At 37.7% G+C, this 27,834-nt stretch overlaps 1 protein-coding gene across 1 annotated transcript; it reads left to right on the top strand.

The window, feature by feature from the left end:
* The first annotated feature begins 825 nt into the window (after nt 1-825).
* Nucleotides 826-27,834, top strand: LOC100376854 (uncharacterized). The gene is made up of 5 exons (XM_002730919.3): nt 826-1,640; nt 18,822-18,929; nt 19,239-19,329; nt 22,789-22,873; nt 23,122-27,834. Exons 1-5 carry the CDS (start codon nt 1,014-1,016, stop codon nt 25,868-25,870), a joined length of 3,660 nt encoding a protein of 1,219 aa, XP_002730965.1. The 5' UTR covers nt 826-1,013; the 3' UTR covers nt 25,871-27,834.

Raw genomic sequence — 27,834 nt, 5'->3', positions numbered from 1 at the left:
ACTTTTTTTGTTTGACTTCGTGCAAAATACTAAATTACTGCGTTCTCTTTTAGTTCAAAGTTCAATAATCTGACACATTCCTTCTCCTTAACCTCCTGTATTAACCACTGACCTCATCATAGACTAGAATGGTAATCATCCATATCCGGTAATGAATGGACAAATACGAAGTGTGTATCATTAAAAGCGAGCTTTGAGATTAAAACATTGTGTGCTTCTTTTTTTTTTTCAAATCAGAAAAAAAAATCCAATGTTGAAAAAATAGTTGCAGCTCACTCGCCACACGGTTGTGTTCGATATCGGTTCCATATGACATGTACGCGCGATGCTTCCATGGGATATGGAGTATTTTATTTGTAAATAAATCATATGTTGCCTGTGTGATGGCGCATTTGATGGTAACGCGATATTGTGGTGACGGTAGCCACAAATATTAATGTGAAATGCATTGTCATCTGATCATCCTCCGTGGAATTTTAATATACAGATGTACATTGATTCACTCCACATCACGTCTAGCTTAACAAACTTGGTGTGTTGTGTAGCGCCCCCACATATCCGTGGGTGTCCAGGAAGAGAATTCATGACCCTGCCGGATATCAGCCCACACGATGCACCTAAATATATCTCCTGCATTTGAAAAAACAGCAAAGTATATTTCATATTATGTTATTCGATTTTTTTAGATAAAATAAAATAATAATATAAAGTATATTTATAGCCCAAAAGCTCAATTAAAATCTTGTACGGGTTACTATTGGTATGCAAAACGCGTACGTCACATGACTTGAATACCCTGTTACTCACAGAGATTCCCCAGTCTCCGGTCACGTGATCCAAGAGTACACATACTATTACAGCCGCTACCTGAGTACACGAACGGGGGTAGATTCGGAGTTAGGTATCCCAAATGACGTGATACGGCGTACAGTGCAAGCGAACGAAAGACAACATCGTACTTTGATGTCCTTCAAATCAACTCTGATTTCTTAATCGTAGTCGCTGCTAGCACCATGGCGGACCCGGATACAGAGGAGATCGTTGATCCGTACAGCGTGAAGTTCAATACGAAGTGGGAAGCCACGCCGATACGCGGCTTTAAATCTAATGTGGACTATATCTACGCTATGAAAGAAGACTTGGCAGAGTGGTTTAACGATATGTATAACTTGGACCTTACCGTCGAGACCTTTCTAGAGAAACTGGAGTCCGGTATCGTTCTCTGTCAACACGCGAATAATGTGCACAAAGCTGCCGTCGAGTACCGGAGACAGTTCGCCGAGTTAGCGGCGAGGAATGGGTTACAAATCCCGGAGACGGAAATAAGGTACAAGCCGTTAGCGCCCCCCGGAACGTTCATGGCTAGGGATAATATCAGCAATTTTATAACATGGTGTCGACATTCTCTTGGTGTAAAGGACGTGTTGTTATTCGAGACCGACGATTTAGTTTTACGGAAAAACGAGAAAAGTTTTGTGTTGTGCTTGCTTGAAGTTGCCCGGCGCGGGGCAAAGTTCGGCATGGAGTCTCCGACGATTATTCAGATGGAGGCCGAAATCGACGCCGAAATTTCGGGTGGTCCGAAATCGGAAATATGTGTGCAGAAGAAGAACTTTGATCTCATGTCGCTGGATGAATTGGTAGGTGAAAATATATTAAAATTTGTTGTTAGTAGTATTACGCCATTGCTTGTATACAGCTTTGTTATGATGTTAACGGTTTTGCACACCTTGTGCCAAGCTAATCGATCGTCACACGCCATTGTGAAACGGACACTGTACCTATTTTAAAAAAACAGCGTCACAAACGTATTCGAATTGAAATATACAATTAAATGTTTATGAGAAAATAAATCAATATAATTCGTAATACAAAAAGTCATTATTAAATGGCCGTGTTTACAGGGTTTTGTCATAATGACAATGGTTCTCGATACTTATTGTTTAAAAACGCTGGGCTTCACCTTGCGATAAGTCAACTGACTACACATTAACATGGCGTCCCCAGTAACTGGACTCTGTGTTGACAGATATACAAGCATTCTTTAAAGTTGAGTTGTACTGATATATTTTTATCGACATCAAATGAGTAATATTCACATCCGGTAATCCGATTTAAAACTTAAAACTTGTCCAGTTTACTCGGTTTCAGACCGGGGTCCTTGTTCGCGAATGTGATACAGTGATTTCCAGAAAGGTGCAACAATCAATGCAACGTATAAATGCAATTCAATACTAGCTGCACCGTGCGCTGTTTAAAGGCCCAGATATACTATAAATACGCTCCTAAACAATAGGGATTATTGCCTTGCTTGTCACGCTGTAGTAAACAGTTCAAGCCAAGCTCCAGTAAAAACGTGTTTTCTCGAACTTACAGGTCTATTATGTCGTGCCAAAGTGGATGCATGTGACTATGAATATCACAGCAGTGACTGTGTGTAATATTTATGACAATAAATTGTGTACGAGCTGAGATTTTGGCGGATAAAAGTAAAAAACATGAACCGGGGAAAGGGATGCGCGACTAATCTTGAATCTGCGTTACATCATCGCGAAACTCAATACGGGAAAGAAACGTTGTTGTTCGTGTTTTGGGTTGACTGGTAAATCACACTGGCATTAAGGGTGGATTAGGTAACATGATCGTGTTGTTTCATTATTTCATGGCCCGGTCTGTACGAACAACCAAATTACGTCATAACCCCCCCCCCCTCCCCAGATTACACGCCCCTATCTCATACTAACACGACGTCCGGACATTGTATATATTTTTTCGCCTGTACAGTTCTAAATGGATACTTTTGTTTGCAGCTGATTTTACTGTATGTTGTTCATACTTTGGTGGGAGCAATCAAACAAACAGCTGGAAGAGCCAAGTCGAGTTTAAATCAAAATAATCACATGATTTCAATCACGTGACCGGTCATTTAAAACCTATAAACGCATGTCAGGCTCAGCTCTCACGCCTTCTCTGTGGGCAATCAAATAATTTAAACCCGGCTAAAATCAACAACGTGTCGGTTACATCGCATGTACCAAGAAATACGATATCGTTGATATTGTTTTCATTTTCGTAGACAGCGCAGTAAACAAAGTTATAACAAAATCACACTCCTAGTCGCAGGCTTCGAGCGAAGTGTGATTGCTCATCACACAACGATTGTTAAAACGTTGATTACAGTGGGGTATTGTCTTGCATGGTATTGTTCATATTTACCTACTACCGTCCCTAGCACAATATAATAATATCGCATGTGTATGGTTCTCTTTATCGTGTTCTTTTATTCCAAACTATTATTTTTTTTTATTTGAGCGCTAATGTAATAATAAAAATAGGTCGGCAGCAATGAAAGCTCGGAAGTGGTCGGATCAGCCCTCCAGTCAGATTCAGCGAAGCAAACCCGGAGCGTTCATGCCTGAGGCGGTTCTAATACACCGGTGTTACTAAATAACTCCACAATAGAAGAACTCGAGGACAAAGCTAAAAGCAAACAACAGCCACTGATGGATCGCAAGTGAACTTTCCCAACTCAACGTGTAAAGTGTTACACCTACACTCGCGGAGATCACTTTCCTTGTAAAAGTAGTTCGCATTTGAATGATCGCAGTGAAAATGTTTTCCCGAAACACTAAAAAGGCAGATTTGACAGCTGCTGTCAACAACGCCGTTGCTAAGCAATGGCAACAGGACGCTGACTGGCCTCCATTATTTTACACTCAGTCCTGAACGTGTCGAAGCTTGTGCTTGCCCATATTCAGTAACTCAAGCAGCCGCTACTCTTTAATCACGTTAATCACGTTATACATGTGTAGTGCCGAAATGTTCTTATTTTAAAATTGGACCAGGCATCAGACGCTTTGATTACAAATAAAAAGCCCGGATGTTATTGCTGGCCGGAGAAATGCACATTCAAGTTAGCAACACCTTTCCGAATGTGACAACAAATAGTTCGTATGATGGTGCGAACAATCCATAAAGGCAACCTTTCGTGACCAGTCGGTGAATGGGCACAGACACGACGTGCAATTGACATAATGAGTGTTGGTACAGAGCCAAAAGATCACCCGTCAACTGCGGTACTGTACCAACGCCATGACCGAGAATAGGAATGATTTACGATAGACGCATAGCTACTTCAAATACGCAAGCATTCAGTGATCAGAAGTAAACTTTAAAATGACAATGTTTATTGAGATGTCATGGACATGTTGTAAGCGAAATCGTCAAAAGAATGACGCGTTTTTGTTGAAAAATATTTGTTTTACAATCATTCGTCGCGTAGTAACGACTGTATTTCATGGATGAATCGGCGTTTAAGGCAGGGTCGTAATAAAAAGTGGCAAACAGCCCTGTGACGTCACCAAACTTAGATGGCCATAACGTGAGTTAATATAACAATTTATATTAACACTTTGTAAAAGTGTACATCAAACAACTTTAAAATGTCGTCGAACAGACGAGCGTTGGCTAACGAGTGGGAGCAGACAAACAGCCATGTCCAGTCAAACGCCAACTCTAAATAAGTGTTCAATCATTCCAAGTGTACACACTGTTCATTGAAGACTCCATGAACTGACATCGGTGTAGCTGGGTTCGACGAATCCTCGTCCGTTGAGTCGGGATTAGTAGATAAAAAATGCTGTAACAGGAAAAAGAGGGACAGTAATGTAAACAATGACGGCGTGGAACCTTTTACAGGTGTTATTATATTCAATAAAAACAACACTGTCGTAGTTGTTTGTTTTGGTCACTTTTGAAAGAATGGTACAATTTTAAACAACAAGTTGCATTGAAGTCTGTTCATTTCGTAAATGAAAAAAAGTTTATACCCGGCGCCCCACGGAGTCTGCAAACAAACAGACTTTCAATCTTTTCACAACATTAACCAGGATAGGATTGTCAGATGTGGGTTCTATTGTGGGTGGGTTTGACTGAAGGGTGATTTCTACCAGACGTGTTTATAGAAGAAATTCATTGACAGTATACGTGTGGACCATGTATGACGTCATTTCGAGGTACCTACATCGTATTCATCGAAGAAGGTCTTTTAGGTTCTACCAATAACCAGTTTGACCTAGTGGCCTGACTATCGTCACGGTTTTAGTCAAACAAGGATTTATACTATGGAGCAGTTCTGACAGTCTATATTACGGTAAATTGAACAAATGCCAAGTAACGTTTAATGGTGTAGACGAGATAATAAAAACACACTAGGTTGTTTTCTTTTTAAATCGTTAATAAAGACCGTGACTCTATGAAACAGTGAGGCAAGTGTTTAAAACCCCCCTCTTCAGTTTACCAGGTTGTTGTCATTGGAATGCCGGGATATTCCTAGTACTAGTATTCTGAAAGCCATCCCTATAGGCAGATTTGCACTTTACATCTTGCGATTCTTCTTCTAACTGGATAATACAACCATTGTACGAGTATTACAATCACTAACAATTTAATGAAAAAAGAAGGATTTCTCTTTTAAAATGGATTTACACGAGCCTTGACGCCGAATACGTGTTAAATACAAGTGCTCGGTCGTGTTCGTCGTGTGCCCGAAGTCACTAGCCAGTTGATTGGCAACGTAGTCGATGCGACACATGAAGGACATAGAGTGTGCGTGAGTTATGGCATACCTCTGATAAAATATCGATAAGATTAATTTTAATCTGGTTTACACTCATAAGTTATTGATCATTTTATGGAGTTGGGCGTCTCCATGGTTACATGTGAAATCAAACTCAGTTATATATATATATAACCTTGGCAAATCATATGTCTGATTAATTAATTTACAAGATTAATAGGAAAAAAATGCAAATATGTTAAGATAGCGATTATGGATGATGGGAAACGATATGACAGGTTCAATATTAGTTTTTTGGCAATGAGAGATATCTACATTCGTAAATTGGTTACCGGTATGTATATATCGCAAAGTAAACACCAATTCAGCGCGTAAATCGGAGTTTTCATTTACAAGTCTTCTGGGGAAAGCAGTCAATCGTTGGAAATTTTCAAAACCCTTTTTGCACGTCATCAATTTTGAACACATATCTAATGATATAAATACAAACTGTATTTAAAAGATTTAAAATGGGAGGCCACGAACGTGGGTCGCTACCTTAAACACGACAGTGATGCTTAATGCCAGTCATATAGACTGCAAATTCCCTTTAAACGCTGTGAAAATAATGACAAATGAGTAAATCATAATGAAAATGTGAAGACAATCAAATCATTGTTTGTAAAGTTGTACAGTACGGGTTATCGGACATACTGTGCGTAGTTTGACAAGCTTTGAGATAAACATCATATTAGTTACAAACTACCTTTGCCCCTTAGATGTATGAAGGTGGTGAAAACGTCACATTGTCGTTGTATCCATGAATGGTTCGACCGGAGTCATTTTATTATTTCTTTGCAAAGTCGCTGTAGTGGAAAATAACGTTCTAGACGAAATCTGTATCTGTCTGTCTGCCTGTTTACGTGGCTGTGCGAATTGTTTGTTTTTTCCAGACGCGTATCATATGTGTTGTCTTGTGGTTAAACAGTTGGAAGCAAGTCTTCGATAATTTCGCTATGTTTATTCTTGTAAAATCTTAGAGGAGTGTACCATGGCAAAATGGAGGTGGTTCGCATTGTAAATAAATAACTTCGCGCCGTGTTAACGGTGTCGTGTCAAAGGTCATCTGAGAAGTGGCCGATCTCCGTGCATACGTGTTTATTCAGTAGGGAATAAATAAGAATGACTGCGGGAATTTGTTGTTGATTTAGGTGAACGAACTTACAAGGCAACTCTAAGATGACAATCGATAGAGATAACAGATAGTGCAGTAATTTGGCGCCTACTAAATGTTCGGTTCCCTAACGAGGGTATGTACGAAAGTAAAAAAAGAGTCCATTTACATAGCGCTAAGGGCTCTCGTCATTAGAAGCGTCGGGTAATTGCAGAAAAACAGTGCCAAATATATAGCCTTTTTTTTCAATGATGATTTCGCTGTGATTTTTTCATTTCCTCTGAGTATATTTTTCTCTAAGAAATAGGATTTTTTCCTGTGCAATTCCATCCCTAAGGGGCAGTTGCAGATCCAAATTTATTGCACCGGAATGTCCTTCACTGTATCTTAAGTTTCCTACTTCAGTTCAGCTACTTTAAATATGTTTTTTATATATATTCGTTTTTTTCCATAGAGACCAACAAAATTAAAAAAAAATATTTCCGATAAACCAGAGAGGTGAATAAACGTTCTGACGTGATTGTAGCACTTGTCTGAAGTTGCTAGACAGGATATACGGCCTATAACAAGGGCACATTAACAGTAGAGGGTGTATATCAATACATGTGAAGTGTTCGATATAATTTGTTATTCTACCAATAAATCACGCGTAAAAATGACAAAACCTTCGACATTCTTCCACGGATCGTAGTGTTATTTTTACAGTGCATGCTTCGCCACACTATGGTTCCTTTGCGCAGTTTATATAAATGTTGTTGACAAAAAAACTGATTCTTCTTATCAATCGGCCTATTTCACATTTGGCTGATCGTATTGTATTTATTTTTACCTTTTTATGGTGTTATATTCAGGGCTGTTCTCGGCGAGACACTCCAGACTCCGAGTGTTGAAGAGGTATAGTACGTGCCCATGTCGCTATTTCGCACCCTCCAAATCAAGTTTGAAGTCGTTTAGTGGATATTTTTAGTTTAAGGGCATAAACTTCATAAATCAACGTCTAGCGGCGTCGACATATATATGCCGTTGGGACGGCTATGTTAGATTCCCCCTAGAACGCAAAAACAAAAACACGAAGATAAGACGTGGTGCATCATGGGAGTAAATATGGCAGCCTTTTTGAATATGCAAAGCTTTATTTAAAAGGGTTTTAACTCGAAAACTGAATGTAATTCTTTGCAGGCATCTTCAATTTGTCCAATCATCTAGACATGCAAACGAAAAAGAACAGGACAACACATTTTGTTTTAACCCTGTACGCGAGATGGTGTTACCATCGCAACCAACGGTAACACAATTTTAGGACTAGCATTATGGCCGCCATTATTATTTCTAATTTACATATACCAAAAAGGTATAGGTTACACACAACTATTTAATTTTGCTTTAATGTTTTTTTGTTTGTTTATTTGTTGGACAAATGCTAGGTATTTTTCAATAGGCTCCTATCTTTAGTTTTTTTTTTATTTATTTAAAATGGTAGGAGTTTGACAACTTTGACAACATACCACATTGGTTGCTCTGACAACCTCGCGTAGATCGATTATTTCACCCATTGTGAAATATAAAACCCGACCGGCCCAGACTTTGTCTAGAATCTTAGACATTCTATCGTTATCAGAATGGTAGCTAGGACGGTTCTCGAGGACTGGGTATTGAGTTCAACTACCACACTCCATAGATGTCGCAGGTGTTGAGTGTCAGCCTGAGGTGTCAGCTACACAGACACCACAATATGACGTAGTACAATTGACTGCGTTGTTTACAGCTTTTGTATAATATAATAATAAATCGAACAAAGCCTTCGTCATTTAAACTGTGAATATTCCCTAAGACATGAATTAAATAATACTGAACACACCCGTCATACCCTAAGTTGCAAGAGCTGGAAAATCAGTTCCTGATATTTTGAAATAAAAATAAGTTAAAAGGCGGTGGTCGTCGTGCAGCTCGTGTTCGAAATTTCATGCAAACAAATAATGCATTTTACGCACGTTGTGTACGTCGCCACGTCTCCCACGTTGAACGGGACGCGGCGTAACCGTGATGACGACCATATAAAGCTGGAAAGTCTTCACCTGCGCATGCGCAGACGGCCCATGAGCTTTTGCGTTTTATTGTGCATCGCATAGGACTCAATTTCCGTGCCATTCTCCTTCCCAGAGTTCCTTGCGGTTAGATCACCGAAAGTATATTCGTAGAAATAGAACACTGCCTGGGAGATTGTTCCCGTGCATGTGCAGGTGAAGACCCATCCGATCTAAAATAATATAACAATTAAAAGATATCTGGAATGTTTCGGATCTTTCATTTACAATAAGACTATTTTCAGGGACTTAGTTAGCTCTAATATAGATACATTTAGAAAAATGTTACGATACGAGCACACGGTTGTAAGTTAATTGATACTATTTCGACAACTTGCTCTAATCATAAAGCAAGGTAACACAGTAAGTTAAAACTATGGACAGATGAGAAGACTTCACATTTCCTACTGCAGCAACAACTGAAATGGCCTAGTTCTTCATATCACGCCAGGAACACCAATGACGAGTAGTAATACATTTATAGTTAAAGCGGGAGGGTCGTCGCCTGCGCACGCGCGAGAATTGAGTCCCAAGCGATGATAACAACACACGCTAAAAACGCAAAGGCTCATGGATAGACGCTTGTTTGTAAACAATGACACGCTATGGCCATCTGACGCATGCGCAGGTGACGACTGCCCCGCTTCGTCGTTTTCGATTCGCGTAACATTTGATAAGGATCACATACAAAGCTTGTGCGGTGCTATATTTATCGACAGTCCCTTTATCATATAGTTAGAGGGTCTTTAATTACCTAGTTCATTGAAAAGGAAATAATCACTCTAAGTGATGTACCTATTTGCTTTTGAACTTGACGTTTTACTGTTTATGCATGAACTGGTGATGTTTTGCTGCCCCACTGCATTGTGGTCAATATATCCCGGAACAGCCATTCATATATTGTGTGTCTAAAGTTGTTTAACGTTCGCTGTAATAGTAAATAACGCATATTGATTAAAGTTCTTGGCGTAACCCTGTCGTTAGTATTACATTTGCGCGTTGGCCAGATGATGTTGACGTTGCTTTACTTTAATTTTTATTTATTTATTTCCTCCTTTCTGAATTAAGTGCAAAAATTGTAGACATACTTACTTTGTATCAAGTCAATTAGATAAATCAAGTAAAAAATTACATTACACAAATTACCGTAAACCCTACATGAATATCATACAAACAAGACATTTAGTTTAAAATATGCAGATAGTACTGTCTGAATGCGATAGCATGAATAAATTATATAAATTTCTTTTATAAAAATGCAAAGATGGAGAGTTTCAAGGTTGCTAGGAAGAGCGATCCTTTCAACTACTGTGCTAATGAATATTTCAAAATGTCCTAACACTAGGTAACTGTAGGTGCTGTCCATCCTGGGTCAGAATTCCTGTTCAGCATATTTATCAAGACGTATTTATGAAAGCTGATATGTGCTTGTATTTATACAATACATATATACATATGAGAAACTCCACAAAACTGATGACGAAACCATACATGGGTTTGAAACGACGCAAATGTAATATAGTCTATGCATTTATAGACTCCGTTTCGTGATGACGTTCACTCATGTGATCATACGAATAATGACACTAAAACAATACCACTACAATATATCTAATATATAGTACTTAAACTCAAATTCTCCCATGCATGGCACATATGCTAGTATCCAATACCCCATAACTCATTCATTATCACCAACATTCGATTCACTAAAACGGAGGCTAATTTGAATAGTGGGATTGACTGGAGTACATCCGGGCAATTCAGTCTCTGCAATGGGAGAAGAATGTGGCGTACATTGCAACTTCAAAATTTGCATTCAGTCACGGTCACTTGAACAACATGTTGAACACTAGTAAGACGATTATTGGTGTAAACACACAATCTTGATTGACTGGCTGTGTGTCTGATACTTACAGTATTAGTTTTTGTGATTGACATCATTATTTCGGATATATATGAATAGGTAACCCCTAAATTCAACCTTACTTATTGCATTTAATTACAGAGTTTCATCCTGTCACATATTCATATAATTCACCATGGCAACTGCGCTGAGTTTTCCCAATAGATGAACTCACCGGATACAGTAAATAGCTGTTGTTATTACACCAACATATGACATTGAGATAGAATGCCTCGCTATAAAGACCTGTTTGAATCCCCAGTGGTCGAACAATGGCGTTGACTTTTCAATTTTCGAAATCCAAGGTTTGCCACAAATACTTCTGCCCGTGTCTAACGATCTGTAAAATAGTATTAACTCTATGAGTGTGTTATAATTAATGTTGACAATAGATCAGTTTCTGTTCACTGCGATTTCTCGCGTTTTACGTGAAATCGAGCGTAACAACATGACAAACAAAGGTCATATCTTCGTAGTGGCGTCCAAACATCGCGTGAGATTCGACAAACGCGAAAGTATTTTCCACGCTATATAATGTGCTCTACAAATAGATGAAGGAATGGTATCTTAACGCAGTATTTCCCTCACAATGATCGGTATTTTGACATTGAGCTATAAAAATTCAAGTCCAAAATCAATTCATTCGATTTTTGCGGCAGACGCAATACGCAAGATTTCACAGTGAACGGGAAATGCCTAAGGTCGACGCCCTAGGCTATAAAACAAAGTGTTCGTACTGCATCTCGTGAAATCGTCACAAGGAAATAATATATTCCACAATACCTATAGATACATTTATTTCTATATTGAGAATCAAAATGTTGGATATTCTTGTAGTATGCGTGCTCCATTTACTATGTCAATACTGTTTTCAATACTCTCTTATACATACTACGATTTAAGGAGTCTAACGATATCCAGCAACTTGAGTCGAATATAAATGATGTATGCGATGGATACCTGAAACTACCGCAATTGTTGAAAAATGTGAACCGTTGTGATCGTGACTCATTTTTTGTTGAGCGATGCTTTCCAAACACAATTCTGAACTGAAATGAAAAAAGAAAATGAACAATGCCGATAAACAGTCATGCCAACTCTACATATACATTACATCAGTAGTGTCGAAATCATTACTGAGAAAAATAGCTCGGAAGTGTGAAAACGATTCGTACTCACAAAGCTCGAGTACTGATCAAATCGAAAATATATAAGAATTCGGGCATGACAGGAAATAACAGTTAAAACCCTGATAAGTGTTGACATGGGTCACATCCTTAATTTGTTATTGTCCGCGTAAACTGTTTGTAGCCATTGTTAATGAACCAGTAGACCGCACTATAAGAACGGACTATATTGTTATGACAAACATGTTAAACCAATTCGCTATATTTGAGCTTGTATACTTCGAGTGTATACTTATTCATTCATTCATTCATTCAATTGAGAAATAGATTCGTGAGAATGAAAATTAAATTTGAAGGGAAATGTAGCAATGCTAACATAATTTGGTATTCTAACAACGTGTCCAACGTTGCATCCGGGAAACACGCCCGACTTTAACCATGCTCTATTCGAAAAACTAATAAAAACATACACACGTTTGGTAAACATCACACATTATGAAATGACTTACGTTACAATTCACTTCTATGATGTATTGAATAGTTCGACTCTCCTCATCAGCTCGGCATGACTGATCTTATGTGTTTGTGCAGGCGAATGTCCGATATATTACGTCCGGATAGCCTCGCATTACCGAGACTATACATCATGAACACGTGCTGACGTGTTGCATAGCATTTGCCTGATTGTGCAATATATACCTAGCCGTATTAATATATGTTACACCTAAGCACAGTGGCAAAATAACCAACACACACCAAACCACCACTGCAATTAGTTACCAAAACATGTCTACTAATAGGAAGTGTATCATCAACGCATGTTTGTCGACACTTAGTTAAACACTTTAACGTAATCCCCAAAACAAGGAAAGCATACATAGTATACAACACAGGAATGAATGTAGAAATATGTATATAATTTAAAGAATATCAACGATACAAGCAAACATGGACGAGAGCATTCATATTTGAATGTCGTTATTCTCTACCGAATGTTGTTGAACATATTTATTATAAAAAATTTGTTTTTTGCAAAACCGTCACCCAATTACGCATGCGTAGTGATTGTTTTGGTACACACAATAAATCTACACTCTTCTTGTCTTTCAATAGTCAGCCTGAGCTACCAGTAATCAATTATAATACCACCACCTTGAAATGAAACGGTGTCATTGTCACTGGCACACCTTGTCATGTAGCATATCCCCATTAAAACCAACTAAGCGTCTTTTTGTCCTGAGTTCATTCACAACGTTGACTAAAGAACTTGAATGATGATAGAGCAGTCATTGAAACCAGTATTCCTCTTTAAATTATAATGTTTTCGTTGATTACCATGCGCAGGAGGTAATTCCCTTTGTGTATATAAAGTCTGTCTGTCTGTCTGTCAATGTCAGGCTTGTTTTGGAAGATTGCATTTGACGTGAAACGAACAAACGATTACATTGTACGAGAAAACACAATAGATGGCGTGCTACCACTGCCATCCACACAATAGCTATCAGGATGCTGGTATGAAACAATGATAACACAGCTATACCGGAAATGACGTATTTAATTTGAAGCAACAATGACAAACTTTTAGGCGTGGTTCTATGTGTTTCTATTGTGTTTGGTTCATTGATCATATTTGTTTACGTAAGCACTAACCACCACATAAGCATATTTACATATGCAAACAACATGTAATGCGAATTATACATAATTTATATTCAATTAAAATTTCCCAATTAGCTAAATTGGTAAATGACTCGATTATCATTCGCATCCAATTATTATTTTATGAAAGCCAGCCTCTAGATTTGACAACTCGGAGTGAAAAATAAAAATGTAAATAAAGATATACATTATATTGGCAGAGGTCGAGATTCGAGGAGTTTTGTAAACCTGTGTAAATTGGAAGGGAAATGTTTCGAATTCCACAAATCTCTCAAAATAACGTACACTGGTATGACAAGGTATAGTGTGTAGCACTGGCGTAGTGGTGACTGAAAGGCCTAGCACGACAAGTGTGCGTAATTAGCCAAATAACAATAGAATTTAACCTTGGGGGCTGCCAGTACAAGCGCCCCATACCTGACACACGGAACGAAAAACCACGGTAACTAAATAATACAACAACCCACCTCAATGAACTAAGGATACGTGCCGGGTTTTACAACTTCAAAGATGTTTCCACTTTAATATTTGTAATTACATCGGTCATATTAGATTGTGCATATCGCTAACACGTACAACCGGAATGTAACTTAACTAATGTGGGAACATAAACGGTATATTAATGGTATTGCATGTATGGCTTATCTGATGTCATGCAATGATGAGCCCACGGCTGAGGTCACATCCCTTTGTTGAAAATAGACTCTCTTCAACAATTCACGTCAATACGCCAATATTGACATTTTGTGTGTTATTTCATCTGCTACTTACCACGACATCGTGACAATTTGAAAATAATGAACGTCTAACGATAATCTGTATTTAGACTTTGTCCCGACTGGTTTCACGATAAACGCACAACAGATGATGCCATTGTACTAGTATGTCATTGTAGTTTTTCAACAACAATTGCAGCATTTTTGTTGATGTCATCGGCGTTGTTGGAGTCGAACAAAAATACTCCTGTCACGAAGTGTTTACGATAGTTTGGAGAATCCGTTTTTCTATTTAACAACTAAATGTGTGAAGTAGACAAAGGGGGCATGACGAACCCCTAGGCGTTTTTTCCGGCAATACTGAACATGAACCATGACGGGTCTATGTATGAATTCACTGTCAGTCCTTGTTTATCCAGCTCTCAATAGTGATGGGGTACATTCACGTCCTCTACCCTACACCGTCGTAATTTGGTTCTACAAACAAAACACATCGGAGGGCACTCGATTTCAAGGACAAAATGTTTAGTAATGATTGTCATTTTGAAGGTAATATTTGAAGGAAATCAAGGTGGGTCATCTTAGCTATCGCCTTTCAAACCTCAAGGTTCTGTGCACATATGTCTATCTCCTTTCATGTAGATTGTATTTTAACACAATGGCGCTGTTTTTTTAGGGAATCGGGGAAATACAGTTACATTTCTTACGGTTGTACATCATAGCCACGCACCAGTCTGATACTTTGGTAATACCAGTATACTATAGTAGAAATTACATCATACCTAAACAATATCTAATAAATTCATAATTGTAAAAAAAAAGAATTTACAAATCAAAGAAAACAAGTACAATACAATGGACTGATACTCATTACAACATGTCGAGTAAATAATACATCGGAGTACATTGAGAGAAAGATACAGTCAAGAAGTGATGCCATGTGTCTTGAAACTTGTCAGTCTTCGGCATAATCTACTGCATAAAGTAGTTTCTGTTAGAAACTGATTGTGTATGTCAGACACGTGGCGATGATGATATTTTTGAATCAGAGTTAGCATAGTTACAAGCCCATTATGTGTGCCAGCAAACCTTTTGAATATTAAGGCCTGTCGGTCTCTAGAAAATCATTGGGTCATTTGAAAGAGGGTTGACAGTGTTTCTTTAACCGTTCTGTATATCTACTAGTAACTGATATAGCGGATGATTTGCGAAATTTATATCTTAGATTTGTTTGAAAATGGATTTTATTACTGTAATCGAGCGGAATATATATGATGGTAATGTTATATATACATATATATATCACTTAAAGGTGTTTGTATTGCGAATGATGTTTCAAGTGTATTCTCTCCATTGGTTTATTTCAATAAATTAATGTCAAAGTGACAATTCATGTTTCAGTTAACTTCAGTCAAAACTCGTTATTTTGTAACATGTAGTGTGGAAGATTATTAGGAAAAACATAGGTTTGAATTACTGGCAATGAACTTTATAAATACAGCCACGCAAAACGGATGCAAATTGTGATCTCCTGGGACACGGAACATATTTTTCGTATTATAAGTCGACCAGCTGCGAGAACACAGGATTTAAATGTTTGTTTCGAAAATAACACATTTGATTGAGGGCAGCATATAGAAACATATATAGTAAGTGATTTCATGAAAGGAAACTATGAGTAAGATGCTATAATCAAAACAGAAATAAGCATATGCTGATTTTGGACACATTATCGACTTATCATAATAATAATTATTATTATATGCAGTACGTGTTGGGTTAAAATATTTCACGGAATGAGAATTTCAACTGTTTTATCAAGTGTGTAGACGACGGGAAACATGTTGTATCATTAAATGTTAAACCTGTTCATCTGGACAAATTGAGATGTAATTGTTGAAAGGACCCGCCATCAACCAGTAAAACCGTCTATTTAACTTTTATGGAGTGCAAGCCAACCTCATAAAATTACAAGAATGGCAAAACATGAATGAAACATTTTACTTCCATCGGCGTCTCTTGATATCGACGTTAATTGATATTGATCGCGCGCTTGAATCAAAAGACGACTTTACTAATAAGAAAACGCTGCCATTAAACAATGCAACAGTGTGCGAAAAGATACGTTGTTTATTTCCCCAACGATGTCTCGTTCATCTAGGTCAATCGGTCATTGGAGAAAAATACCCAGAGTCGGCAAGTGTATTTCCAAATGTAAGTTGAAGATTCCCCTGATGTACTAATATATTAATTTGATGTGTGGTTGTTTGGAACGTGAGGCAATACTGTCAGCTGTTAGCGTCTTGTGTGAAACAAACAATAAATTGATTACGCTCAATTGTCGTTGGTGGCGCTATTGTGACCAGCATGTCTCAATATCACCAAAGCTTACTTAGGCCATGGACACATCGTTTAGTCGATTCCAGTATCTTTGTTGCATTGACATCTTTGGATATACTTGAATGAATGATGCTCCGTGAAAAGCATGATATATCATGTAATCGGTCATAAAACGTGTCGAGGTTTTTATGAGTTTTTCTGTCCATATAATTTGTTCTACGCAAGGTAGTAAAATTGACATCTTTTAGGGGGCGGCCTTCAAACAAAGAATGGATATCGGACAGATTAAAGGCGGTGAAATGTAAAATACGATGTCTATGCAAATGTTACTTCTGTGTTTTATGGAACATCCAGGATCTTACCACGACGCCAAAATGTACCCTGGAAATATTTAGCGTGGAGTAAACCCCGAAAACGTACAATATACCACGCAAAGTGTTAACAGTTTCCTTGTAAGTCTCCGAAGACGACATTTTTCTAAAACAAACCAAAATATCTGCAGCTTTTTAGAGAATAGTTCACCGTCTCGTAACGTTATGTAACTCAAATCCCCTTTCACAAAATAAAATAATCAATCCCGAACACGCCGTGTACACGTCAGGTGTATATTCAACTATTACAGTTTGTCATGTAGAAATATCAAATCTCTCAAAAACATTTTTATTGATCGACGATAAACAAGTCTACTCTAATCATTCACTGATGAACTTTTACTCATATACGTCACAGACACGCTTCGTCGCTTGAGGGCGCAAATTAGTGCACGCTGTCCATAACTTTGATTCCAGAACGATTTTCCATTTTACATAGATAGAGAAAGTGATATTAAAAATATGTGATCATCGTAAAAATTTCCAAGAAAACTCTTAGGCACAATGCATTTTGTCAGTTTAATAACATATTTCTGTTTCCCGATACCTGTGTTTATTTCGGGGTTGGATGAACACATTGTATATGGAATTGACCAAGGAAATATAAACGTAATAGTATTAAAGTCACTCTGGTTTTCTGAAAGCTTAGATATATACCACAAACGTGTCATGGGGCATTGTATGCTTAGTGGAGTATATATTGACTATAGTAAAAAGAGAAATGAATTCAGCAGCGAAATGACTTGTGTTACATCATCTGTTTCAACCGTATTTGGTTCATGTTAAGTACTGTAGAATACTTTATTTTCGCTGAAGGAATGAGTCAGTGAAAATAAAATCCAGCGAATAAACACTTTTTCCTATATTTTACATTTAACTTGTCAAAAATCAGTGAAAATAAAATTTCATACAAAATACCCAAAATGCCTTTTCTGCGAAAATTAATTCCAGTGAAAATAAAGTATTCTACAGTAATGCAGAAACTGGTTTAATTAAAACGAGACTCCTTATGAGATGTGCCTGGACGCTATCTCACAATTTTAAAACACATGGCGATGTATCCAGCGTATGCAAAAATACAAAAATAATTATTGTTGTCATTGAATTTTCCGAGTAACGCAATAAGTACATGGTAACATTGCGCATGACTGAATACTTGACCGGAGTTGATGACCAGCACAAGAAATTTGGCAAACTGACACCGAAACGTATTGCAGAATTAAGGTGTACGATATGAAAGCAGTACATGTAACTTTATACCGTTGTTTAAAGAAAGTATTGTAACAATATCTAAAGTAACAAATCTATCTACAAATGCTGCTGCTCGATCTGGGATCGATGTTTGTAAAGTAGGGTGTCCTTTGAGATCGACACGCCTACTCGTCTCTCTATCCACTTTAGAAATCTCCCAGAGCCACAATATAACGTATCAATATTGGTGTCGTTTTTGTTCTACTATTGTGGCCGCGAACATGAAATGTAAACAAATAGATGTAGAGACATGCTTACAGAGCCAATATAGCGGGAGCACCGGGAAAACATGCTATTTAAAACATCATGCGTATAAAGACTGAGAAATAACACCTGGTAACATATTTCTACTTCTTTGCCGGAGCGGGGTTGGAAACACACTTTTGTACGATTCCTATCCAATTTCGTATCTTTTCGGGTCTGCCAATAATAGTAGCTGTGTAATGCCTACCGACTCATGATGAAATAGACTACACTGGGTTCCCGGATGAAAAGAACAAGTCTACCATGAATTTTCAACTCAAATTAATGGTATTCATGATACTCGGATATTTGGCAGATGTGATGTACGTGTCTGGAAACCAGAAATACTAGTAGTTAATTGTGTATTATTTATTTGTTATTTATTTACTCCAGGTGCGTGACCTAGTTAATCGATGTACGTGTCCAGTCCAGTTTCGAATGATTGAGGTGTCTCAGGGCAAATACAGAATAGGCGACTTCAATACACTTATATTTGTCAGGGTGAGTACGTTCACAGAATATTAAATGTCAATTTGAAGGTTTCAGTACCACGCGACTTTTTGTCTGATTTTTCATCAAATCAGCAACTCGCTAACGAAATCCTCGAAGCATCTCACACGACTTGAAAGACTTTTTATTGACGTTGCGCTCTTTTTACGTTGTAATACAGGTTTTAAAATGTTTAATGTAGTCTTATATATTCAGTCAGTCAGTCATTCACTCGAAGGGCAGATAATTCAACAGGTGGTTCTGGGGGATTTGTTGTGCTATAGCGCCACCTAAGGTCACTCGTTTGTTGTTTATTTTCAGATTCTTCGTAGTCACGTGATGGTCCGTGTAGGTGGCGGCTGGGATACCTTAGAACACTATCTTGACAAGCATGACCCATGCCGTTGTGCAGGTATGTACATTTCAAACTACACACACATTCCACGCGAAGTTCGACCAGACAAAACTCTAGAACTGGAAAAACAGTTGAGACAGTGTCCGCCGCGATTTTAATATTTTAGTAGTCTCATTCGTGACAGCACGAAAACGGATTACCATGGATCGAGTTTCACGTCGGGTCGACACAAGGGCACCAATACAGGGTCTATTTGCTGGGCTGGGCAACCGTTAATGACTCTTTACCTATGCGTGTTGTCCTGTAGAAGTATACAGCGTCTTTGGGGTATTTAAGCACACTGTACTGCAAGGTATATATATGTATTATTTGTATTAGTGTATTATATAAGTTTTACACATTGACATACCAGTGCTTATAAAGCTGTGATATATAAGCCGATGGTAACAATCATGACCCATTTAGAACACGCGTTGCTTAGCAACGATTTACAGAAGCCATTTTGTTATTTCTTGTGCACAAACACGTTTGGTATTTAGCACCGACAATATAAGACATTTGTAAACAAATGCGATTGGGGGTCAATGCCGACAGCATACGATAATGTCCTCCCTATCGACGTCCATTTAAACAAATAATATAGTTTTTTTTTTAAGTCGGTGTCTCATTTAAACAGAACTATTCAGTCAAATTAACTCTGTAGTTGATTGTTTGCTTTAATAACGTGTATTAATCGTCATAGTTCCATATTCCGATGGCAATTTAATGGCGTCTGCTTCCAGTTAAAAATTGGTTATACAAATGATTATGAACACGTCGCTCGATTTTGTTAATTAGAAATTGTAATAAATTAAAAATACGCAATTCATGTACAATTAGTCAGTTTTCCAAAGTTCACGTTTTACTGTTGAAATCTGTTCCATACTTTGTTCAGGTGCGTTTTTTTTTTGTCAATACAAAAAAATGTTTGGCTCGCGTCCAACATGTCGCATTCTTTCTCCTCATTATACCCGCCTGGCGCTGAGAGTCGTTACTTTTGTTGAGAAACAACGTGTAATTGTTCCTTTTAAGTGACCTGGAAATTTTAGACTTGGCACAAAAAGAACTGTTGGTCGTTGGGCATTACGTAACTAGACTCACGACGAGCCTCACAAACCGAGAGTTACTGAGTCTGGCGTACTGAGGCAACACAGAACTTCGCACTTGGTCCTACGTGTCCCGTCAAAGGGTCGTATATCAAGCTGTCAAAGCCATTAAGCACAGCCGCTGACAATGCCAACAATACCCTCTATATAACGTATACTATTATTTCGACAATAAATAGTTTAACGTTTCCTCAATCTCGAATTTCAGTGAATGTTTGTAGTAGACTTGTTTTAAAAGCTTGCCATGATTCCTTATGCAACGCAATCCAACATGGCCGAACTTTGTCTTATATTAGTATACTTAATATAAAGAAGCGAATTGAATATAAGTAAACAAGCAGCGTTTAGATTAAAATTTATTTACTGAATTTAAACGCAAAACAACTTTCTCCAATACATGTGGTTTTAGATACTTACTCAACTGATGCGATTAAAATCGTTTTCAACAACAAAACACACACACATGCACGAGAAATAACTCGGTAAACATACACACAAATTCAATAGATTGACCAGGCGTTTGACAATGACATTTCAGTGATTTATATAGTTTCCCATTCATGATTGTTCTCGTAATAAAAGTATCTTTGTAAAAAGCGTTTTGTTAAAAAGTAAGGGTAAATCATGTGACCCAGTTTGCGTCGATTGGCTACCATAATGATACATCTAGTCACAGTCCCTCACAGACGAAAATTTCGAGAATATGTATTCCAAGGTACCATGAATATTTCATTATGCTATTCAAGTCATTTCTTATTTAAGTAAGAAACTAATTAATTAATTAATCAAATGTCACATTGTCGCTATGAAATGTGTATTAACGCATAAGTAAAGCGTGCCATTGGTTGCGTTGACCTCCACGGTCAGGATCGAGGTGTATATATCCTTGGTTATTGTTATAAACACTTGACCCGTGTATGGCCATGATCTAATTAGAATAGCAAATCAATATATTCGACAATGTCTATATTCCATAGCGGAACGAACACATATATATTTTTGTGACAAAGGGAATGACAGGCATCACACACTTTTGTGTACTGAAAAAAAAAGTACATGGTGATCTGGCCTGATGTGTTTTATTTATGAATGCCCGCTTTCGTTTCAATTCTGTTCTTATGTGTGTTCACACAATCTAGAATAATTTGACAAAATGTAGATTTTGTTTCATTCCTTGACCGCATTTCAAAACATTAAATCTGCAGACATACCGATAAACAAATCGAGGCAATCAAATTACTGCCATCCACTCCCGATCACTATGGCATCGACCGCTTTATTCATTGTCTGCGTCAATTTGTCCCAAGACAGTCGTCATGAGATAGAATCTGTTGGCTGTAAAATAAGGCATATAAACTGCATGCTACTTTGCACACGGCAAAAGTCAAAAGGAAGACAAAGAAACTCGGTGGTGGTAGTAGTGGAAATGCTTGAGTGCGTCTTTTCGTGTTGCTTTGTTGTTTCATATGAGACATTGGATGATAAGTATAACCACTGAAGCAAAAACGAGAAACGCTGAACAAACAATCGCCACTGTTGTGTTGTGCCAGTCCTTGATATGTCAAAGGTCACTTATGACGAAATGAACGTCCCGAAGTGACCTGTATTGAATGTTATATATTCAACCAATCTTTATTAAGTCATAAAATAAGTTGCACATTATACACAGAATAGTTCACTCTTAAAATTAATCCAGTATGTACGATTGTAATCTATGTCAATCATATACAGTGTGATCCACATTTGTAATTTATGCGAAATGACAGTATTAATTTTACTTCCCACCCAGAACTGAATCACTGTGGTAAACAAAATTAAACAATTACTAAACAAATATAAACTATACTCAATATAATAATATTAATATTCATAACTTGGAAATGTGTGGTCCAGGTTCTAGATCTTACTGAGTAAGAAATTACAATGGGGATACACTTTCAATAAAATTATATTTGCTATGTTGGAATATTCTTCTAGATATATTAATTAATCTTTCTACCGAAAAATTAATGTCTACCTTCACTTTATATGATCTATAACTAGTACAATTACAATAAAAATATATATTTGTATCCAATGACACAAACAAACGATATAGTTGAGTTAAGTAGCTTAATTTAAATAAAATTCATTAGGTGAATTGATGTGGGTAACTCCGAAACCATGGTGCCTAGTGTTCCATTGGAATGACCGCCATAACAACAGGTCACCAGAGACCTAACTTGTAAACTATCCACTGTGTCAATATTTACTGTTCCATTTTATAGTAGCTACTGTCTATTCATAATACACTGCGCTGAAACACTACTTATTTATCTTCTATTGAATTGGGTTTGCCGTCCTAATTTTTGTTTCTTATTCTTATTCATAGGTCATAAAGCAGCTAGATTACATGACAATTTACGACGACAACCCTCACCATCAGGCTCAGATATGAGGTCATCCAGACAGCCTAGGCAAGTAATTATTATATTTAGGTCAAGCGATGTGTCTGAAATATTTGAATTGTTCTACTTTATTGATGGAGTGCATGGGTAAATTGTGAAATTTCAACATTATGCTTATATAATAGTTTGACTTCTTTAAATAAAGATATTTATAGCTACTTGCTCCTTCTCCTCACATCATTGTTTATATTTGTCCATTTATGTCCATCACATCATGTTTTAAAATAGGTTAATTTCTCCTGTTTGTCTCTCAACAGGACCACCCAAGAATGCGACCAAAGCAATAACAAAGTTCACCATCATTTTCATAGTACTGGCGATGTCAATGTTCAAAATGGTGATACTCAGAGAAGACCTTCTGGTGAAAAAAGCTACAGGAGTCCAAGAAGTTATCGATCAACATCACCGGCACCCTCATATGGATCCTCATCATCAACTCCGATGAGAAGATCAGGAAGTGTTGGAAGACTCAGTGATGAAAGGAGAACAACTTCAGAAGATTCATACAACAGACCGTCTGCGTACACAACTAATTATACTCATGATAGTGGAAGTCAGTCAATGAACTCAAGTTTAGGGTCTAGCCTACGCAATGGACTTTCAGATTCCACAGAATTTTATTCAAAATCAAATTCTGTTACTACAAAGCCACCACGTGCCCCGTCACCCAGAAATGTTACAAACAATGTAGACAATGCCACCAGGAGAGGCAGATCTAGCCCTGTACCAAATCTCTTGAGTCCTGACAGCTCAGACAGTGAAGGAAAAAGACAACATTACTGTCATTCATCTTCTCTTGACTGGAATCCAAGTGTTAGTTTGAATTTGTCACCATACGAAGTCTCTGGTAATAATACATTATCATGGACACGGCGAAACGAGGCTGCAAGAACATTGCCAGAAACACCAGCAAGAACATCGGGAAGATCAAGTCCTTCACCCGTTGCAGCATATATTAGGTCAGGACGATCAAGTCCAGCACCATCACATCGTTCTGGACGACAAAGTCCAAGCCGGATAGAAAATGACAGAGCAATGGAATCACCTAGAAGGGTCTCAGGTAGATCAAGTCCAAGTATGGTTGAAAGGAACAGGGAAAGTGGTAGAGGGAGTCCAGCTCCTATTGAACAAGAGCTCAGTGAAACTGTTCAGGGGAGATCAACAGGTAGATTAAGTCAAACTTCTTTTGACAGAGAACGAGACAGAGGACATGCCAGGACACGATCAACAGGTAGATCGAGTCCATCCCTCTTTGACAAGGAAAGAAACAATCAGACAGGACGTTCAAGTCCAATTTCAATGCAGGAATCCAAAACATTTTCAGGAAGAACAAGTCCTGGTCCATCATCTAGAGAAAGGCCAGTGCGATCAAGTTCAGCTACTCGAACAGGTAGTAGTTTTGTGGAACGACAAAGAGAGCGGAAAGAACAAATAGCAAATGCCAGATCAAGCCCAGCTCCTTCCTCGTCAATGTCCAGATCTGGAAGGAGCAGTCCTAGCCCTGTGGAATCACGCCGAGTTGTTAGATCATCAAGCCCAGCTCCATCAAGATCATCAATTACTAGCCGTTCTAGTTCTGTTCCAAGATCTTCCTCCCCAGCTCCAAGACCTGCTTCACCAAGTCGTTCTTCATCATATTCCAGGACAGCCCACAAACAAGATGTAAATGGTATGACATTCACCATATCAAGAACAGATGATGGTAATCACCAGGTCAACAGAGAAGGATATGGCGAGCATGAAAGATTCAACACAGCACCTTCAACGAGACATTCACGCTCCGTGAGATCACAAGAAGAGAGACAGATAGAACCATCAGCAACCAGTCGAAGAGCTAAGGAGAGAGAAGAGCGAGAACTTCAACGTAGAAGATGTCGGTCTGTATCCCCGGAAAGAGCACGTCGTAGAGAGAAGGAAATGTCACGAATGTCCGAAAGTCGAGATAAGGAAGATAAAACACAATATAGATATCGTTCAAAAACACCCCAGCCAAGAGATTTAGAAAAAAGGCAACTGTCACGATCACATGGTATTGAGGATGGGATAGCTTCTCATGAACGGCAGAAAAGTAAACAGCGAATGCATGAATCAATGAGACGATTAATCACAGGGTCCAAAACAAATAATGATGCTTATGATTCCGACGATGAAGCAGACGACAGTTCAAATTCTTCTGATCAACGACGATCACGAGTTCAATTTAATGACGGGTTGAATAAGAGCATCCGACATTCTGCTTTAAGACCATGTTCCCCGATTCCTAATTTTCATAAATTGGAACCAAGATTTTATATGCCTCCGAGGGCTGACCCTTTTCAAAGCAAACGCCCAACAAAAATACCGAAACCAGTTTTCCACGAAAAAGGTTATAAGGTTAAACATAGTCCAAGTGTGAACAATAGCCTTAGCAAACTCAGAAGTCGTGCCTCGGCACATCAGCAAAAACAGCAGCAGCAACCGCGAGCACGTTCCATTACAAGGACAAATAACAGTAGGTCAACAGAGACTGAGAGGAATACACAGCCTAGCAGTAAATCTGAAATCGGTCAACAATATACAGGAAAGTACAGCATGCATAGTGATAAAAAAGACACGGCACAACAGAAACCAGAGTCAATTAACCCCGTCTCCAGTGGGACAAATGCAGGCTTGAACACAGCTTTTGAAAAAGACCATGATGCATTTATCGAGGAAATTATGAATAAATATTCCATATTCACAAATGGGTACCATGACTCAGGATTCGAGGATTCGGTTAATCACAACAACACAGTTGCTAACAACAACAATGTTCAGTCTCCTGAACGTAAACATGCACCTATCAACATGGCTCCAGCACTGGTAACCGGTCGGTCGACCATTGTCAGGTCCACATCCTCGTCCTCTACAATCTCTGTGCCCGAACCAGTACGACCCATCACGCCCACACTGGAACGTCAGCAACGAGTGAATTTTGACGAGTTAGGTGTGTATGACAGTGATTCAACTGACACTGAATATTTCTGAATTTGAATATTCATTAGAATGAGTTTTGGTGTGCTCGCTGGATGTGTCAAGTCATAATAATATGCGTTGTCTGACTATGACGTCATTGACGGCATAACGGGAACAGCGTCTGCGTCGAAATTCACAATGTTATTGTACACGGTTGTCTAAATGTGATATTGTTTACAACCGATTAAAAACACCGTTTCAGTGAATAACCATGTGATATTGGCAGGCATATTTAATTTCGCACTTCATAGCATTTCAAATTTTATTAATTTTAATTCATATATTTTTTTTTATTTTTGCAACTGCTTTAAAAAAGTGTTGTTATGTCAGTTTCACAACAATAAGATGATAAGTGGATTGTCACGTGCGGGGAATATGCTAAGATTTGCCGACCATTCTTTTCAAAATTTCAAGGTGAACATAAAGTTGTGGAAAGAACAAATATGAAATGTGATTATGTGGTGTCAAACTATGATAGCTCTGTTTAGACATTCCGTCCCACGATAATCACATATCGTCCATTGTACCGTCCTTGGTTCGCGAATAAGAGTACTGCAAAATATGGATTTATTTTATTTACGAATAACAAACCTAGAAATTCTTGTATAATTTAATTCCACCCATTTTATGATGAGCATTGCCATTCGAAATGATTTGAAGTTTGAAACAACAAAACCACGTGACACGAATAGTAGCTTACCTTATGAAATATGACCTAGTCTCATAATTTAACACAGCAACCAGGTTCAATGTTTCCATATAATAAGAAAATGAATCTCTCCCTTTCAGGTGGTGAACTGAAAAGTGGTTGTTCATTAAACTTTTGAATGTCAGTCATAACGTTTAAATTACGTCCATTTGTTTTGAAATTAACAACTAAGTTTTAGAAAAAAAAACGCATAAATGCATAAACAATTATAAAATGTTACAGCAAAACTTTGGCGGAAATAACTGAAAATGAAACAGATCATGTTCTGGTTATTGACGCCCGCCATACATGCATGCACGCACGCACGCACGCAGGCTGAACTTAATATTCACAGTGCCGCCCAAAAGATGAATTCACTCACAAAGTTACACCTGCTTAAAAAATATCCGCAATTTCAGTACGGTGTCATATTTATTTTTTACTTTTCAACGGGAAGTTACTAAAAAAGTGAAATTCATCACAGGACTTTAAAAGCCAACTTCATGGTTTTATTTACTAAAATCGCTTGTGATTTTGCTATTATTTTTCACTTTGAATTTGAAATGTTGAGCCCAAAAATGTACAACCGGGCGTAAATTGAAATAATAGCCTTTGATCTGCCTTCCCTTGACAGTCACGGTGCATTGCACGTACCAAGTCATCAAGAGACGGTATTATAGTGATATATAATGAAGATATATACAAGGATTATATACTTGATATTTGTATTTATTTATTTGAATTCCTTGTAAAACAATGATAAATCAAAACAATATGTTTGGTTTCATTATCCCTCCATCACTATGGTTTGCGTTTTCCGGGTCAGTGAAAGCAGCAGTCCCAAATATGCAAATGAGTTATGCAAATAATAACATATATGTAAATTAGTTAATGTTTATTACTTTTTTCCCCGTTTTTGTGGGCACAAACATTATAAAATTGGTTATTTCGTTGTCAGTTTTTCTGCCATGTTATATTTGTTTACGATGGGATATGTACATATGCGCATGCGTGAACTATTTACAGTATTGCTCTGTTGTTTTATCTGTATATATATTAGCCATCGACTTTCCAACTCTTATAAAACTTATTTTGTTATCCGTCTCTATTACTTTGTACATTATTGCAAAATTATTTTAATACGTTCGCTCATTTTCTGTGCTATTTATGTATATTTTGAAGTGTTGATTATTTTGTATATATTTGATATCTAATGCAAACCAGTTTTATTCTGAGCGTGAACATATTTCTGATTGTGAAACAAATAAAAATTCCATTCCTACAAAGA

The sequence above is a fragment of the Saccoglossus kowalevskii genome, chromosome 16 (genome assembly GCF_978046115.1).
Source record: "Saccoglossus kowalevskii chromosome 16, keSacKowa6.1, whole genome shotgun sequence".
Lineage (NCBI taxonomy): Eukaryota > Metazoa > Hemichordata > Enteropneusta > Harrimaniidae > Saccoglossus > Saccoglossus kowalevskii.
Note: the sequence above shows the minus strand (reverse complement) of the source record. Positions and strands in the feature narration are given on the sequence as shown.